The sequence below is a fragment of the Limanda limanda genome, chromosome 6 (assembly GCF_963576545.1).
Source record: "Limanda limanda chromosome 6, fLimLim1.1, whole genome shotgun sequence".
NCBI classification, from domain to species: domain Eukaryota; kingdom Metazoa; phylum Chordata; class Actinopteri; order Pleuronectiformes; family Pleuronectidae; genus Limanda; species Limanda limanda.
Genome location: NC_083641.1, coordinates 8,768,797 through 8,788,117, shown reverse-complemented (window position 1 = coordinate 8,788,117; position 19,321 = coordinate 8,768,797). Strand labels below are relative to the sequence as shown.

At 41.5% G+C, this 19,321-nt stretch overlaps 1 protein-coding gene across 1 annotated transcript in view; it reads left to right on the top strand.

Annotated features, from left to right (window-relative positions):
- The window catches only part of phldb1b (pleckstrin homology-like domain, family B, member 1b), a 70,444-nt gene that overhangs the window by 7,518 nt on the left and 43,605 nt on the right, over positions 1-19,321 (top strand). The window contains exons 2-3 of the mRNA XM_061072740.1: positions 9,857-9,982; positions 16,224-17,716. Of these exons, the coding sequence (XP_060928723.1) occupies positions 9,862-9,982; positions 16,224-17,716 (1,614 nt within the window). The 5' untranslated portion in view covers positions 9,857-9,861. The remainder of the gene's footprint in view (positions 1-9,856; positions 9,983-16,223; positions 17,717-19,321) is intronic.

The window sequence follows — 19,321 nt, the reverse complement described above, 5'->3', positions numbered from 1 at the left end:
CCATAATACGTCAGAGCAAGTCAAAGAAAATGACTCATATTTTGTTTTCAATTAAGGCTTAGTGCAAGAACAAGGTTATTAAGAAACCTCCACATGGTTTGGAACAATTGAAACCAGATTGTGGTGCAGTGGTTGTCCTTGGAAAAAGTGATGCCACACACAGTTAGCTATATTCGCAACCAACTGCTGAAAAACAGACGGGAAAGAGCTTCTGAGTTGGCACAAGGATTATTATATATTATATAGAAACTGGAGCCAAAGATATGAATTGGGTTCGAGATGAAAACAAAATACATTTGTTTGAATCAGATGACCTGACCAGGACTGCCACAGTCACCTCATCATCTGAGGTGGAAGTGTCCAGATATCAGGCTACATTGGTGCAAAAGGTGCAGTAGAAATGGCATTTTAAAATCCTTAATTCACTAGATTCATTAATATCAGTCCCCCAAACATGTCAGATTTTCCCATCAAGATCCACGAATTATTCACTGACAAAAATGTTGAAAAGTCCCCTTCCTTAATATGTTAAAGAAAGTGGGGAAAAAATGTCCTGGCTTCTGATCCGGATTTACACCAAAATTGATTTGCTTCTTTCCTGACCCGTACCACATTCTTCCACCAGGTTTTGTGGTAATTGTTTTTACGTAATCCCGCTAAATAACAGACAATCAAATGCAGAAGAAAACTTAACCTCCATGGCGAAGGAAATGATGCCATTTCAAATTGGATCTAACATTTACTGCTACAGTAGCTGAACCTGTTGAAGCTTCATTAATAAATGTCAAAGAGACCACCCCTGTGCTGTGGAGAAAATTAATACCCCAGAGAGCTCGACCTCCATCACCCCTGGGTTCTCCTTTCCTGTCACCGCAGCTGATTAGCTCCTTAGATCACTGAGGAAAACATGACCTATGAAGACGAGGCCTCACAGATTGAAGCTCAGGCTACACAGGAGGACTTTGGATCGGTACTGGAAAACTTTTTTGGGAACTCGGGGCATTTATTTTCTTGAAAGAAAGCATCTTAGTGCTTTGCTCATAAAGAATTGGATGGTCAACAACTCCACCCATTGGTTTGGTTGATATGAGAATGGTATGTGCTGGAGATAAGGTGAGAAAAATACCCTTTATTTGGCTGGGGACTGGTGTTTGAGACCAGAAACAGCTGCTGTTATGTAAAGTTACAGTTGACATAAGCTATTGACCAGCTCCGTTTTTTTCTGCTCCTTCAATCTTGGTTTTTAAATGTTGTTCAAGTTGGAACTATCCCAACAGACCTCTCTTCATACATCGGTCATTCCCGGTTCATTGACTTTAAACAGGTGCTTCCATTAAATTAAACTGTCATTCCCGTAATTGCGAAACAAACCACTGCAGTTTCTCTGTGTCAACACTTGCGAGGTTGCTCTTTAATGGATAACTGTATGATTTACGATCCTAACCATCCCCACCTTCTTCCCTATGAGGATGATACATGGCCTGTTTAGAGCAGCTCCATATTCCTAACCATTCCAGGGACCTGGATAAATGCTCCATGTCTCACAGGATCATAAATCTACTGCTACTTAGACGAGATCTATTGTCTGACGCTCCCTGCAGTGTGGCTCCTCGCTGCTGGAGGATCCATCATGATAAGTAGCTGTGCAGTGTTGTAATGCTCGACTAGATGAGTGCTAATTGGTATCAAGAGACTGCCAGTAATGGTCTTCACAGACAGCATTTCACCACAAGTCAATGGATTGATAAGGAAGATGCTGTGTGTTCTGCCTGACATTGGCTTTGCTTCGTAAATAGTTCTTTTCACTTTTTTTAACTGAGTAAAGATGTGAGTTATTTTGGGACCATTATGTTGAATATTAAACGCTGACTAATTTGGGATCGGAGTTTATAAAGAAAATTGTTTGGACCATAAGAAAAAGGCATCAACCAATCAATCTACCCTAATGGAGTTAAGGATACAACTTACCTTAGACGGGCCCACACTGGGTCAACACACTCCTGGTTGTTGGTCCTCTGCCACTACACATCTGGTGCTAGCTTCCCTAGCAGGACCGATAGGACCTTGAGCCGTCCCACCGGATTCTTAAAACATGTCCCTAAGTGCTGGCGGTAGAGCTTCAGCCCCTGTGTGAGGCAGTGGAACTTTCCCTTTTTCTTTCTTCACCCTGTAGAATGGGAAATGTTAGTGAGGACGAGGACAAGATCATCTTCACTGGATGATGCTGACGACGTCATATTTTTCCAGAGAATGATCTGGTGCGAGTCTATTTGAGACTTTTATTGAACAAGTTTTGCAACTGTTGCAAATTTGCAGCTGCTGGGAATAGTTTTGATGTGAAATATTTGCAGGCCTGTATTTCACATTTTCATGTTTTTATCTGTCACAAACCCTGGTGGGAAAAGACAGAGGGCTGCAAGTTTAAAGTGTTTTCACCTTCATGAAATGAATACAATGGGCAAATATTTTGTTAGTTGTATAATGTTGTTAGTGAAGTGGGAGCTACTATTTGACAGTTGTCAGATGCTGAAGTCAGTGTTTCTAAACAGAGAGGCTCTTTTCATTTTGGTTTAGGTAATGTCATGTAGGAGAAACCTTTATTAGAGCTGGTTGATTATTTAATTATTAATTTTGGCTGGAAGCTAATATTATATTTTTCTAATTGTTCTACAGTGTCAATGGATGAAATGTGTTGAAATGATTTGTTCAAGTTATGATCTGCTAAAACTCGGGGACATTTTTGTTGAGCATAACAATAATTTTATCGTATACTGTTTTTGGACTACTGGACCAAAACAACAAGATGTAAACACATGCTTTGGGTTTTGGTAAATTGTGATGAGATTTTTGCTGTTTTGTTACATTTGAAAAAAAAAATCATTACTGTAATTCACAATGACATTCATTTCTCATTAACACTGTAGTCCAACTTCTGATTCTAAATGTAGTAAAAGCTTGAAAATAAAGTAAAATAGTGAAACAATGCAATTAAATCAAACATCAATTTTTCTATTCAACTATAATGTCAAATTGTGATTTGTTGATATGGCTATTTAAATATATACTTCTGGTGCATCATAGCCACTGCTGCTGAAAGAGCATGTGTGTTGCGTGTGTAGACAGTATTTGTGTGTGTGTGTGAATAAGCTCTATTTTGCTGACTCATCCCTGGTGGCCACTGTCCTGTCAGTGACCACACACAGGGCGCTGAGGGTGCACAGATACAGGGGCCGGCTCCCTCAGGGCAGCAGAGCTTTCAGTGTGTGAGTGAGTGTCAGCTGCCAACAGCATTTGTGCTGAGAGAACAGAGGAGAGGAGGAGAAGTGTCTTTTCTCATCCATCAGCAAAAACCTCAGCACCACTCTGGTGCCTGTATGTTCATGCACACGATATCCCCACGCTGGACAATTGTACGTGTGATTTACTCATAGATACTCTTTGTTAACTCTTGTAACTTCAAAAGCATAATCTGAAGCTAATAAGTTGTGGGAAAAATACATAACATTTAGAAAACAGATGTGTATGGGAACTTTTTGGAGATTTGTCCATTTTTTTTTTTTTTAAATTGTGTTCCAGTTATCAGAATTACCAAAACTACTTAACCAATTTCGATGAAATTTTGTAGTGAGGTGGACAAAACAGGAAGGTCCCATTGAATTTTGGCGCATCTCCGGATCAGGGTGCGGATCCAGGAATTTTTCTTACACGTTTTTTTAAAATGTTTGTTGACTTTTCAGAGAATTATTTATGGATCTTATTGATGTTTTAGGGGCTGATGTTTATGAGTGTGTGCAATATTGTGCTGAGCCAAATAAAAAATCTGGATCTAGTGAATTCAAATGTGGTCTGTAATGGGGCTGTTGGGCTTTGGCAGAGGTATTTGCTCTACTGAGTGACATTCTCCTTTATTTGTTTATTTGATATCTTCAGAATCCCTGATTGTTAAGATCTATGCTAATTTTGTGGACAGTGTGCTAATTTAAATGCAAAAGAACAACTATGAAGTTAACTAACTATCTAATATGAATTTAAAAGGAAGTGGCTACAGCTGATGATTGTGATATAATTATTTTTGGAAAAGGAAGACATAGAAAAAAAGCCACCTTGATGCCATCTGTGGTACTTTGAGCTAAAAGATGCCTCTTGTGTAATATTTTAATGGTCTTTTGATAGAACATTTGAAGTTTTTCTGCTGCCCGATATGAATTTACTGGACCTGGAATTCAAAAGGAGGTGGTATTAGTGTATTTCCATAAGATATATGCTGTTAAATAACAACCTCTTCTTCATGGTTTTTCATTTAACAATAGTTATACAACCAGATAATATCTCACTGATATAGGATCTTCATTTCCCCCTAAAGTATGACTTTATCAAGTAATTTATAAAAGGACACTGTTTGAGATGCAGACTTGAAGTCATCATTGTTCTCCCACGTCTCCTGTCACTGTTTTTACCCAACTGCTGAGTGCCACAGAGCCAGCTCTGTTATGACTGCGTTCGATACATGCGTTTTCAAGCCGTGCTCTTTTACTCAGCATTCTTCCATGAAGCGCCTGAATTGATCCTTACCGGGGAAATCGTGTTAGAGCAAGTCCGAGTTAGGAGTACGTGTTGTGAGTCAGGGAGGTGACGGGAGGAGAGTTAGGAGTACGTGTTGTGAGTCAGGGAGGTGACGGGAGGAGAGCGCTGCTAGCAGAATCCAGAGGAAACAGGAGCTAGGTGAAGGAGTCGGATGACGCCTGAAGTGGAGAGCATGAAGACACGGTGGCTGAGCTGACGTGGCTCTGCAGATCGCGGTATTAACATCCCAATGGCTGCATCCAAAGGCCTTACTCAGCATATTTTTGTTTTTCCTTTTATGAGCGATCTGATGGTGTGCTCATTTTCCTGCTGATGAAATGTCCAACTATTGACAGAAACCCTTCCAACTGTGGAAAATACAAACCAAAATTATGTTGAGGATAGTGTTGTAACCACTGAGGAAAACGCTGATGGAAACTTTAAAAACAGGCTTCTGCACCACTTTATCCAGATACTGGAGGTAAAGAAGACACACTAATGCAAAAAAGCAAAACTCTGTTGGCTCACGCAACATGTGGCATTTATTGTACCCATATAAAATATGAATTGCTAAATGCTCTTTAGCACTGCCCCTGTGCTAGTCAGCAATTATTTACAAACTTGGGATTCTAACTTGTGTGGAAGACACACTACAGTGTGCAAAGAAACATAGAGACACGTTGTTCCAGTAACAAACAGTGTTGACTTTCATGAAGGTTTTCCAAGGTTTGCTTTGTCTGAGAGACTAAAGATTCAAGATACTGTCACACAGTGCTCGAAAGCTCGATTGGAAAGAGTTAGTTCAGTATTAAGAAATAAGATAAATTATTAATAAAGACAGAACAACAATAATAATAATATAAAATAGAGTGTTTACAAAATATAATGTACAATAAAATACTCATAATAAGAACAATTGGAAAACATCGTAGGTTTAATACTTAAATATTGCAGTCATTCTGTTTAATTTTTTGTTGAATATTGCACAAGGTTAATGAACAAATATGATCGCTAAACGCCCTGTGGTTTTTGTATCACACACAGGGGTTTAGCGATCTTATTAGTTTTTCGATTAATACTCTTTTCCCTCAGAAATAAATACAATCCTTCTCCAAACTGTTTATAAGAGTTAACTGCATAACTTTGTCAATCATTTCCTTATTATTTACCTGACAGAAGGCCACCGACCACTTAGTGAGTGTTCAGCTGATGTAACTGTACATCTAAGTTATTCAGAAATGTTTGTGAAGAGATTTCTTGTAGTTCAGGAAATTGTAATGTTTTTAGAACAGCTGCCATGATTCACAAGTGTGGTCGTGACCAAAAGGTTGCTAGTTCAAATGTGAGCATTGTTTACACTTGGGTGAATAAAGACCAAAGAAAAACAACAAATCAACACCGAACAACAACAAGTGGCTTCTCCGTTCAATATAAGGAAGGGCTCTTGCTTAATGTGTTTTCATCCTGGCAGTAATTATCCCAACCCTGATGACTTGCATGAACTTGTTGTAGCTTAAGAAATCAGTTTGGGACTCCTCAATACACTGCACCATTTTAACTTGAACACTGAAAGCATTTTTGAGTGTTCAAGAGTCCTATCTTGTGTGGGAGTTTGATTTTTCTCCAAGTGTCTTGAAGGGATTCCTTGTGTTGCTCCAGTTTTCCCCCACTGTGTTAATACTTACAGTTTATTTGGTGACCCTCAATTGCCTTGTGAATGTCTGTCTTGGTGGCCCTGTTAGGCTACATCCTTACTTCTACCTTTTTTGTTGGAAAACGGCTTATGTGACCACTTGCATGCACTCAGCGCATGCTGATGTACACAGATTGATAGCTAGGAAAGAATAATTAATTTCCTAAGCATGTAAGCAGTTGTTTCATTGTAAAATACAGAATTTACCGGCACAACAGCCGTTAGCAAACACAAAGGGGTCAACAACGCTTCTTATTGATTATCCATGTTGAGTTGTACACTGGTAGCCGAGGCTAATGCCAGTTGTTTTCTTTTACCGGAACAGGTTATGTGATAGGATTGTGATAAATCAGCAAAGGCCTAATTGTATCCATAGCAAGGTTTATGCATTTTCTTTTTTTTTGTCATTAAAGTTTTTTTATTTATTCATGTATATAAAAACATACAATCAAACTCAAAAAACAACATTTATAACAGCATCTCAATCCATTTTTTAACATCTGGGGCAACTGTACGTTTATGCATTTTCAAGCAATTTAGTTAGTTCATGTGTTGGGTCAGGGAGTCCAGTGAACGTGGAAAGATTGGGTAAGACATCTTAAGAATAGAAATGGAATTGTGATCTTTTCGAGTCAAAACCGGTGTGAAATGTCTGTTCTGAGTGACTCCTGAAGTGTCTCTGCTTTTACTGACCTGTTCTACTGCCTCTGGGCTGCAGATTTATCTATTTGTCAAAACAGCCACTTTCCATCATTGTGCATCACTTGTGTCCGTGCCCGCAGCTTGTGATCTAATCAGGTGGTTCCTCCTCCCAGCCTGTCAGTGTCTGTTTGTTCAGAATAAAAGGGCATCTGGCTTTATTGTACATCACCTGTGTCATGGAGAAGTTTCCACCTTCTTGTTCTCCTGTGACGACAAGCAGGGATCTTATCTCTGCTCTGCCTGGAAGACCTCTCCCTCGTAATCTCAGCAGGACAATGGCGCTAAATTGAGAGAGCAATTAACATGTGACCGCTTATCTTTTATCGGCCATGTGGCACATGAAGAGGCTGAATTATTTATGTGCATTACGTGTTTTGACCTTTCAAATCTTTATGGAAAGTGGACGTGATTGGTATCACCATAGAGACTGAGTGTGTTTGTAGGGTCTGAGGCCTGATCAACGTGAGGATCAGCTGTGTCACCTTATGACTTTATAGTGTTTGTAATATTGTGCTTCTGCTGCTTTATATTAAGAAAAAGAATCCTCAGCACATTTGTATCCCTTATTATTGAATAAACAAAAACTAAATATGTATCACCCAAGTAATGGATGATTAGGAAGAATTTGGGAAGAATTCAAACCTGAAATATTCTTAATACTCTAAAGTGGATATGGCACATTTGCTAGCCACATTTGGGTGGTTGCAGAGCATGAGGTAGAGTGAGTTGTCCATTAACCATAAGGTTAGTGGTTTGATCCCCAGCATCTCCAGGCTGTGGGCCAGTGTCCCTGGGAAAGATACCCGACAGCCGTGCCAGCAGTGCTGTGTCTGAGTGTGTCTTTGAATGTGTGCGTGAATTGATGAATGTGACTTGTATTTAATGTTTTAAATTCTGTAGATGTTTAACTTCTGAACAAGGTGAAAATAGTTATTTGGTTTAATATCACATGAGACTCATAGTCATTTTCTCCCTTTGTTGTTATACAAATATTGATAAGTACAGCCAACGTTTTAAACATGAAACCTAAATTGAGGTGTTGAAACCTATATTGAGGCACCATGTATTTCTAAATTAACTTTTAACTTTCTAGAAACAAATGCAAATATGAAATCATGCCAACATTTCATGAGTTACAGCTTGCAAAGTTTGGTACACATTCCACATATTTTTTTGACCTATAAATTGATATTTAAACAGAAGATTCAGTCTGTCATCACTTTGTCTTGTCTGGGATTAAACATCTACCAAAACAGCATTTTTCCATCTTATTATCTCCATAATTGGATGCATTTCCTGTAAGGATGTTGGGGCAAGGCACATCAGACAGTTTGAATGTCTAAACCCATGGGTTTAGTTTACGGAAAGAAGACGTGCTCATTTAGCGTTGGGGGTATTTTACTAATTAAAAATGTAATTAAAATTCCTGATGCAACTTGCTGCTTTCCAGAAAGAAAAAAAAGAGGCTTTGAAATGCAAATGAGATGCTAATGTTTTTTTGTGTAAATTATGAATTTCTCATTTTGATGCAAAGCCCAAACTGGTGTGATTCTTGTGATTGCTGTTCTCTTTTTTAAATTTAAGCAGTAATTTGTCTCATCTGAGTTTATCACCTCACAGTGACAAAGGCACGTGCTTGTTTTTCCATAAGTCAGTGTTGATGATGTCATCTGAGTTAGCACGGCCTTTTCATACTGTTGGTTCCTGTTTTAGCAACTTGCACTGCTTCAACACCCCCACCCAAGCAGACACACACACACCTTGCCAACCTCTCTTGGCTATTACGACATTCCTCTGTGTCTCTGTCCAACCTGTGTGCTTAAAATAGTTGCAAGCTAGGTTAATGTTTTATTGGAAAACTCAAAGAAATAATTTCGTATTTCAGGAAATAAGCTAATTTGTTTCACATCTGAGAGTCATATGAGAAGGATGGTACCGCTCACACATCTGTACACGTCATATAAAGCTAGATATAGCAGGTGAATAGCTGAACTTACCATTCAGACAGGTAGCTGGGGCCTCTGAAGCTTACTGATTAACATGCTGTCTCGTTGTGTTTACTCTGTACACCAACAGTTCGGATATGGTCCCGAGTTAATGATATAGCATGGCTTGATAGATTCAGAAGTCTCACCACAGATATAAGTGCATTCAATTATGTAACTGTGATCTTTAGTTTATTTTCTATCCACTCTTCTCATCTGAGGTACAGTGTCAGCGTACAGGCTGCTGTGCATAAAAGCTATTTTGTTAATAACAGGCACAATAGACCATACTCAATAGTTTGTCAACTTGATTTAAAAAGTTAAACTCTACTTTCTAAATCTGCTCAATTGAATTGTCACATTGGCTTGTCCATCAATTATCTGAGATAAGACTGATAAACGGGAAACAATATGAACCAAACTACACTATTTGAAAATTCAGAAAAGGACTTCTTGACTTGTTGGCAATGTATCATCCTGGGACCCCACTCAAGCTGCTGCTCCTTTTTGCTTTTTATATCGTTATTTAGCTCTCAAAATTATAATGATATTGTATAGTATAGTAGATGTATCGAATAAAAAACAACAATCCTTACAATTATTTGCTGCATCTAGAGTTTTGCACATGAATTAAAAAAGAGACTTACTCTTACATGCTTATCTGCCAGGTGTACTAATATGTTTATTTATTAGTCTGTATGGTCTGTATTTAAAAAGTGCTTTTTAGTTTTGATGACTCAAAGCACTTTACAGTTTATGTACTTTAAAGAAATTGCACTTTTAGCTCCAGTGGGATTGTGTGCCTCACTTACTTGTGTACTCCACCGAAACTAAAGGTAGAACATTTTAATCTGTGCTGTTTTTTGTGTGGGTGCAAGAAATTAATAGAAACTACATTTGTGCTCTTTTCCAGGTTGCATGCTGTGTTTTGGCCAATCAAACTTCTTCCGCTTCAACCACCCTGAAGAAGCTTTCAGAATGAAGAGCATGATGCCCCAGGGAGGAAGCGTCTCCACGGGGGACTACAGAATATGTGCAGGTAAAGGATCACACCCATTCAATTGTGTGTTTAACTGTGTTTTTCTGCCTGTTTTCACTCAAATGCTCCGTCCTTTTCCACCTCCAAAAAACACAAGGCCCGGTGTGAAAAAACAGACACTGAGTTTTTGTCAAATTAATAAGAAAGAGCTTTTCTCCTCCTGATTCCTGGTTTCGGTTTGGCCTTATATGGATGAATGGCTGACATTGTTTCGGAGGCGAACAGGTTGGTGGTGAGGTGGAGCAGCAGGGTTGTTCCTTTTATAGGTGGCTACTTGCACTGCAGTAAACCCTGAGCATTTTACCCTATTTTATAGCTTGGATAGAGTGGAGGTAGCAGCAGCTGTAAACACTATTCAAGTGTATTCACTTGTTGATAAACAGGCAGTGGTGGATCTAGGATTTTTTCTGAATCAGGGGCCATAAATTGGGCCACAATTTACGCAGAGGGGCCAATTATATGTCCAACATCCGTGCACATTTCCTGATTCACTAAGGTTGACATTAAAGTCATTCCTTGTTTACTGTTAGTTCTATATATTTTTTCCTTTATTGTTCGTTGTGGACATTGTGTTTTTAAAGAAAAATATGTTTAACAATTGGTCAGTATTTTTTTAAAGACTACTGACTGGACAGGGGCTGTTCAAGGGGCCAATGCTATTCCAGCTGCCAACCCTGAATTTGTCGCTGTATACAGGACTTTGCCAATATATTGATTTTGATAATGATTTCCTATTCAGATTTTGTTTTAATTATTATAATTTTTTATTTTGTATTAATCAGCTAAGTGATTTTACACCACTATTGCTGTAAGATCTGCTTTTAGACATGGACACATTTCATTATTTGTAATGCCCCAAAAGTTTCTGTCCAAACATTTCTACATTAAACATGTTGAATATGTAATTACAGCTCTGCTACAAGAGCGTTATTGTTGGTATCTGCATTTAAAATGAAGCACCCTTCGAACTATGAAGCATTAAGAGTGCCCAGCTTGTTTTATGAGCATCTCATTCCTCTACTTCTCCAAGCAAAGTTTTTATCTGTATGTATGCCTGCGTGGATTCTGAATATTCCTCCTCATAGGCTCACTACTATAAGTGTATCTTTTCTTGGCCAGCTCCACTAGCACGGATCTGCCACGGCGTTGTGTCATTTCCCTCCTACCGTTGGCGATGCCTGCTACCAGGGCACGACTACAGCGCGCAGTCATGATCGCCGGGTTCTGTGTCTTTCCTCCCCCGCTAATGAAAGCCTTCCGTTGTTTAGAAACCTACCATTTTCCTCAATTATGCATTCCTGAGTTGCATCCAGATGAAGGCTGCTTATACCACTCCCATGATAAAGAAGGCATATCTGTCATATCTGCTTGGAGAGACTTTGAAATTACACTTGTTATCTGTGTATGGACTTGTTTTGGCACGTACATGCCTAGTGTACGTGAGTTGTCACGTGATAATGCGTTTTAATGCGTGTTAGTATTGGCTGAGATTAAAAAACTGCCGTTCTCTATTGGACTTAGTAATATGGATGTAGACTCTAAGTGCCAATGTGTTCAGTAAGATAGGAGATCAGGTAAAGGTCAGGTTTATTACACATTGGTTATGAATATGAATTGGAAGGTGTCATTCACCATGAGGTCAGCAGCAAGTGAAGTTGGGAAGTGTGCAGACACCAGGCTGAAGTTGGTTTGCTAATCACTAGCACGTGTTGTACCAAAGGGTCTGTATATAGGAGAAATTGATGAGAAGTTTACGTTGACCCCCTGCATGTGTCAGTCTTATCAAATGTACACACCAGCTGAGATGAAGGTAAGGTGACTGATACATTTGCGTAAAATGTGCTTTTCCATTCTGCATCTGTCCTCCTCCTGAGTTCATGTGTCACACAGCATTGCAGTGCCGGTCACGTTCACCTGTCTGTTGTTTGGTTTTGGTGAGCTTTGCTAGGTCAGTAACGGGTCCACTGACCAGCTGTCTCCAGCCAGCTGTCTTCCAGCTCCCACCTCTTCACTGATTGGACGTTTCCTGTGCCTCTCTGCCAGGCCAGCAGACGGCTTTGTGGCGCTGAGCTGTTTGCTTAAAGAGGCCGAGGGCTGGGGTTACAGTATCTTTCTCAGAAACTATTTATATACCTCCAGTTCGTTCTACTGTCTGCCACCTCTGCTCCCTCCATCCCTGGGTTTCCCCTTCAGTTCCCTCTGCACCCCCCCACCTGCCTGCTATGTGTTTGCTTCGTCCACCTTCCGTCTGTGATGTGACGACTGTATCCGACACCGGCTGCTCGAAAGTGTGTGTTAAGCAGAGCTGCTGACAGAGCTGACTGTTTGGGATGCGGTTGATTGTTATTGTGGTTACTCTATTATTCATTATTCATTTTAGATTTTATTACGCAATAAAAACAATGGGAGAAATAATCTAAATACAATACAATAGAATTTTATTATTTACAGGACAACAAGAGAAGTCTGTACCTTTTATTCCGTTGAGCTCCGCAGTTGAATTTCATCAGTTTAGGGTTATGGATTAATAAGGTCCCTATTTTAGGATGCATTTGTTTTGTTTTATTCAGAATTGTATATGCAAAAGCTCAGCATAGGTATGGTACATACAGTATAACCTATTAAATAATTGATCTGCATTTTTTGTTTTTGACAGCACATATGACAGATTATATTATAAACATGTGTTTAAATGGTGGCAGGATATAATTAACTCAAGTATTTGAATAGCTTTTTAAAATGTTCCATCTCAAACAACTACTGCAGTAAAAATGTTCTTACCAGTACATAATAATTAACCTATACAACATATACAAGTATACCAGTCACATTGCCATTTATTTGTTGCTTTATTAATACTTTTAATTTTGATACTTCAATTCCATTTTGTAATAATACTTTTAAATTTATTTGACATAATTAAAGTGTATTTACACTGCAGGAATTTCTCTGGAAACAAACTGTTAACTTCCTCCTCCCTTAGTTTTGGTGCGTGTCAAAAGAAGCCAGTGCTTAAAAAAATCAAAGAAGTTTATGGTCAAATAAAATACGTTTATGGCTTCAGTTCTTATTGTCGGCTGTGTGTGTGTGTGTGTGTGTGTGTAGACAACTTCAAACAGATGCACTACACACAGTGTTTTTGAAATAATTAACTTCCACAAAAAGAAAACAGTTGTCGACAGAACTCAGCGTCGGTTTTCTTCACAGTTTTCTCCCATTGGAAGTTGTTGGAATAAGACTTTCGTTCCTGTTTGAACTCATGTTCTGTCCTGAGGATCAGACCTTGATATAAAAAATAAAATCAGTGAATTTCCTTCATTGGTGGTCCAATAGCAGAGCAATTCCTCCTGATGCATTGTTTTTAACGCCGTTAAAATACCAGTATAGTAAAATAATTATTTCAGCAAAAAACGTATAATCTAAAATTTGGACAATAACAGAGAGCAGTCCACCACTGACACAGTAGAGAGCTGTCAAAGTTCACAGCAGCCTGAATAGAAGGCGCGACGTCAACTCAACCAGGACACCGGGAGGAGGACGATTTTACCTTCAAAATAAAATACAACATCATTCATTTGCTAGGAGCGGTCTATTTAGGAAAGGTATTCAACTGAGAATTCTGGTATCATGTTGTTCTTAAAATACAGTGTACAGTGTAGAGCCTGCCTACTATTACCTTTCATAACTTAAGTGACAGCGTTGGTATTTGACATAATGAAAATTAACTTACTCTCACACTGAGGACATCGCATAAACCCTGAATCTATTCGTTTGGTTCTCTGCGATGACACGAGGTTTACAGTCATCGTTCCCGCGTGTACTTAAACGAGACCGCTGGTTTTATTTTGAAGGCCGTGGTGGGGAAACGCCGTGTTTTGTTTCCGGTAGCTTGACAGCGGAGGTACCGTGGGCAGCGGCGGCGCCTCAGCTCCCCGAGCCCCGGCTGAAGCATCCCCCTCGCCGGTGAATCTCCAGCTCTCCCTCGGTATACCGGTGGAGCCAGGCGGCGGCAGGGCTCCGCCACACCCCGGTGCTTCTGTCCGCGGGGTTCGGAGGAAGTGGGCCTCAGTGGGCGGTCATGTGAGCAGGTGAAGCCCGCTGACACTGCCAGGGTCGCCGCTGTGCTCCTTCATGTGAGTAACCCCGCTGCTCGGTGTGTGTGAGGGCGAGAGACGTGACGAGGCACCGGCCACCGGACACCGCTCGCCTGCTCGTCCCCGGAGGGTCGACACAGGGGGTCTCCAATAAAACACCAGGTCAAGTAGAGACACACACAGGTTGTCTTGGATTGCAGAATCCCAGTGTGAGGGGGGGATGTGGGGGTTCGTGTAGTGCAACAAGCTCCTCACTGGTGATGTCACCGACGCCGAATAGCAGACGTCATCGTGTTTAACCACATCTCTGGCGTCGTATCGTGTCACACTCGCAGTTTCACCAAACGTCATAAATTGCCCGATTTTTCCAACGAGGTTCGGCGTGTGGTGCCCTCGCAGGCGATGACATCATTGCATGGGTTTTCCCTCAGCCAACGGATGCATGTATTTTTGTCGCCCCCTCCTCTCTGCACCCCCACCCCCACTTATTTTTGACCCTGCACGTAATAAGCCATCAGGTGTTGTTGTCATTGAGATTGACGTGGAGCTCAACAGATGTGTGTGTGACCGCCTGCAGACCTCGGTGCCCTGTGATGACGCTCTCTGTGTGAATGGGTGCAGGTGTCATGAAGGCAGCGTCCATCCCTGCTGAACACAGCTGATGCATTATTTGTGCCTATTCTTTTTGCTGATGGGACGTCGCTCTCTGACGTCATCTCCCACTAAGAGACCAAATTGACTTCTGTTTCTATTCTGGTCTGTCTTTTGTGTGTTATCCTTCTGCTTTGACTCCGTTGTCATCTGTCTGATTTCTGATGTTATTACAACACCATTGAGCATGACGACTCTATTCTTCTGTCGTCTCGCGTTACCTCCGTGTTCGCACTAATGACTCCACACTGCAATTATCCTCGTGTTTCCATTGAAGCAGACAACGAGTCAATTTACGCAGATTTCATTTAGGAGTAATAGAACCTGATCTGTGCTCTGATCCTTGCCCCAAGGCCACGCTGGTGAAGCTCCCACGTGGCCATGTGTTTCTGTTGTAATAATCTACTATGCTGCTGACATTAAAGAGAGACGGTTAAGATTAGATTATTCGGCCTGTGTCCTACGTTGCTTTCGGGCTTTACTGTAATTGGGTTACGCAGGCACATTTTCTCCTGATCCCTATCCATTGCACAGGCCTGTCTCTCAGTTCATCTTCTCGCCTGTGTCCTTCCCTCTTTCCTCACCACTAATCCCTTCTCTGCCCTTGTGATTGTCCGAAATCTACACTGGGCCAGGAAAGCATGGATATTTAATGATGAAGTTTTCACAAGATCATGACTGGACATGGAGGTTCTGAATTATCAAGCAAATTTGTCATAATTTCTGGAAGAGTCAGATTCTTTTGCGGTGATTTGAATTGTGCGGTTTCTGGACAGAAACACAACCTAACCAAACAAGGGACAAAATAATACTTTGCAGGAATGAAAGCAACGCACCTTGTATTAGTTATGGCAAAGATAAGGGGCAAAAACAGCAGCAAATATGAACAAAATCGGAAAATGCCTGGAAATTATAATAGTTAAACCATATTGCAGTAATTCACTGTCAGAGTAAGAGTCATTGAGGGTACTTTTGCTAAAAGCTAAGGTGAGTCATTAAGAGACCTGTGAGCAGAGTCTTTATTCTGATAAATAAAGAGCAATGACACTGGCTGTGTTGATGTTCCTACTGGTGAGAAAGTAAAATGCAGTAAAAGGCGTTGTTACAGCCATGAGTCTCAATATTTAACACTCTCCAAATAGTAATGCTGTGACACACAATTTCCAACTCTGCAAAGTTATGACAGTGTCACTCAGTTAATCATTTGTTTTGCCAATTTTTGGATAAACAGTAGAATTACACTGTTACACACTTCAGAGAAATCTCCTGGGGATATGGGCTTGAACCCATTTGATTGACAAATGCAGAACTCTGCCAGATGGCTTTACATTGCATTGCCAAGTTTAACATTCTTGGTGGAGAAGACTGAAAGTTTCTTGGCAGAGCTCTCAGATACAAAGTTAATGTCAGTGTGATTGTTACACATAGACCTTCGTTGTATCAAGTGTTTTTAAACCCAAAGCTTGATATTCTTTTCCTGTTTTCTCCCCCTTTAGACACAGAGAGCTTCGTCAATGGGAATCACCAGTCCAGTCCCGCCAAGTCGCCCCCAGCTCCTGGAGAGAGAAACCAGTCTGAGCACAGTGCAATCGTCAGCTCAATCGAGAAGGACCTCCAGGACATCATGGACTCCCTAGTCATGGATGACCCTCAGGAGGCCAAAAAGCCTCCTGGAGGCCAATCGATTCCTCACTCGCCTCTGTCACCCATGGTTAATGGGGGAGGACGGTATCTGCTGTCCCCTCCTACCAGCCCGGGGGCCATGTCTGTGGGGTCCAGCTATGAGAATAATTCCCCTCCCTTTTCCCCCCTCTCCTCACCCTCAGCAGCCAGCAGTGGGAGCTTTACCAGCCCATCTCCTAGTGGAGGACCCCAGGACCAGAGTTATTCTCTGCCACCAGTGCCTGTACGCTCCTCTAGCTACAATTTCACCGCCCAGCCTCCACCTTCACCCCAGCCACGGACCATTTTGCCTAACTTTAGCAGCGGTGGGGCAGGTCAGAAGGTTCAGGAAAGCCCCAGGCTGCAAAGGAAGGTCCTAGCAGAAGCTCCTCCGAGCCCCAAGCCAAGTCGCAGAGGACTAGGCCAAGATGGCTCTGAAAGCCCTCGACAGATGTCCCTGCTGTCCTCTAGTGAATCTCTCAATAGTAGACACATTGTGCCGAGTAGCCCCAGACTCACTCCTAAATTCCCTACTTGTTCGCCCTCATCTCCCTCCAGTCCCAGGACCAAGTCAACCACGGTTCTCCATGAAAGACCTGCCAGCCCCTTTAGAGAACAGACCACTATGGCTGATCACTCCCTCACCTCAAGCCCTTCAAGGCAGCTTTCCCAACCCTTCAGAGCCTTTCAGCCTCCTTTGGACCCCATTGTGCATGTCATCCAAGGTTCGCCGCTTCAGCAACATCCACGTTCACTGCAGCCCCCTGAAAGCCCTCGCATGGCCAGGAGGAACCTGGAGCTGAATGGTGGGAGCGGAGCAAGCAACACTATGAGAGAGCTGCCTCCTCTCAGCCCCTCCATGGCTCGGAGAGGGGTCCCAGTACTCCCAGGAGCGCTTCCAGGGACAATCCCTTCCTTGAGGACCCCAGATAGTCCCTCAGGTCTTTGCAAGCTTGTCCCAGAGAGTCCAAGGCTCAGACGAAAGAGTGGATCTACATCTGAGGAGCAGATGTGCAGCAGGGGGGTCAGAGCCCGCAGTCCATCCCCCCCCTCTATGATGATGGAGGGCATTGGTAGCTGTGCGGGGGTACGGAAGGCCAGCGTTGGGAATACCCTGTCTCCTGCTTACAGTCTGGGCTCCCTGCCTGGCTCGTCCCCTGCTGCCAGTCCCAGGACCCATAGGAAGATGTCTGCAGGGAGACCCCACCCTGGGATGAGGGAGAGGAAGAACAGCATCACCGAAATCAGCGACAACGAGGACGAGCTGTTGGAGTACCACCGACGACAGAGAGAGGAGAGGCTTCGAGAGCAGGAAATGGAGAGACTGGTGAGTCAGGATCACATGTCAGCGTGAAAAACTGTAATTCAGTTTAAGAATAACTCTCAATATCTCTTAACAGGTTAAAGTAATCTTGCTTAATACTTCTACTCATTTCTGTAGCTGATTTTAAAAAGATTTTTAATCATTGTAATGGATTAATTTGACATTTTACTGGTGTTTTACCAGTTTGTCACACAGCATCTTGGCTGTTATCTACTTGATACCAAACCGTAATACACAATATAAAAGTTATTTGGTGACAGATAAGGCACTGTTGACAACTGTTTTTTATACTGAACATGATGGAACCCAATGTAAAAATACAAATTTTGTTCAATCAACAATCTAAATGAAACCAGTAAATCTTTGATTAGGTGGAGTATTCCAAGTTGTGTGCCAGCCAACTGAAGGCGTTTAGTATTTATAATTACATCATGAGTGGTAGCTATTTTGGACTTAAATTCAGATTTTAACTTCTTATTGAACATATTTCAGGTCTGTGATCTGCTCAAAGCTCCCAGAATGTTTGAAAGAATTAAGAATCCGTAATATCTTGATGATTTTGAATGTCCATAGATTGAATACAGTGGTACTGATAAGACATGGATTACTTGTGAGCAGCATTTAGGACTTTTTGAAATAAGTCTCTCACTATATTATTGTTGAATTATTGTGAGTTGCAACAGTATTGCTGGATAAGATTACGAATTTAGTTTTTCCCCCCAAGGTGATGTGTGAGGATTTTACTGAGGATCTAAGCTTTGGAAAGACCCTCAAGCTCCCTCTAACGCATCTGAAGAAGTTAATTAGAGTGATTATCACCTGAGGAATTTCTGTTTGTGATTACATTTTGCTGGCGTAACTCTTATCTGTCTGACCTCCTAGAGGAAGGGAGTGTAATGCCTACAGTTATCTCCATCGATATAATTTTCGGAACTGGTCACTCCTTTTCCAAACAAACTGTCTGCAACTTGGCTGTTGTCTGTCTAAACTGCTGCTGACATGCGGTCTCAGGGCGCCAGATGAGCCCATAGCAACCAATTGTTTGTTGTTTCCTAAACTCAACAGAGGGGGTGGGGAGCGGTGGTAGACATCTTGAACTTGTCTGCCAGTCTGAATGAAACAGCAGAGACAAAGTCCCTTTAAAAAGCCTTTACATGCGTTTGTGCTTGTGTGAGTAGGCGTCTGCCCGCCCTGCTTGTAATTACAAAGTGTGAGACTGAGTGAAGCCAGCTCAGTTGGATAGACTGAGACAACATGCCCTCTATCTCTATGTACCAGGTCATGTACTGGTACCTCCTATAGAGGCTCTGCAGTGCTGCATTCATTAACAATACCCTGTTTAACCCTTTATAGTGAAGAGAGCTGAGGTCTCTGCTGCAAGGCCAGTGAGAGCGATCTACTCAAGTTATTCATACCAAGACACACTTCACTCATTTGACTGCAACAGTTGGCACATTGACATATTAATACTTATTATTGTTATTTGTTACTTGTTATTTAGATTTGCTCCTCAACATGGATTTAAAATATTTACTCAGATAATATCTTCTGAAGCTCCTGATTGGTTCCTGCATGATTCTATGTCTCGCACTGCTGGTTCATGATTGG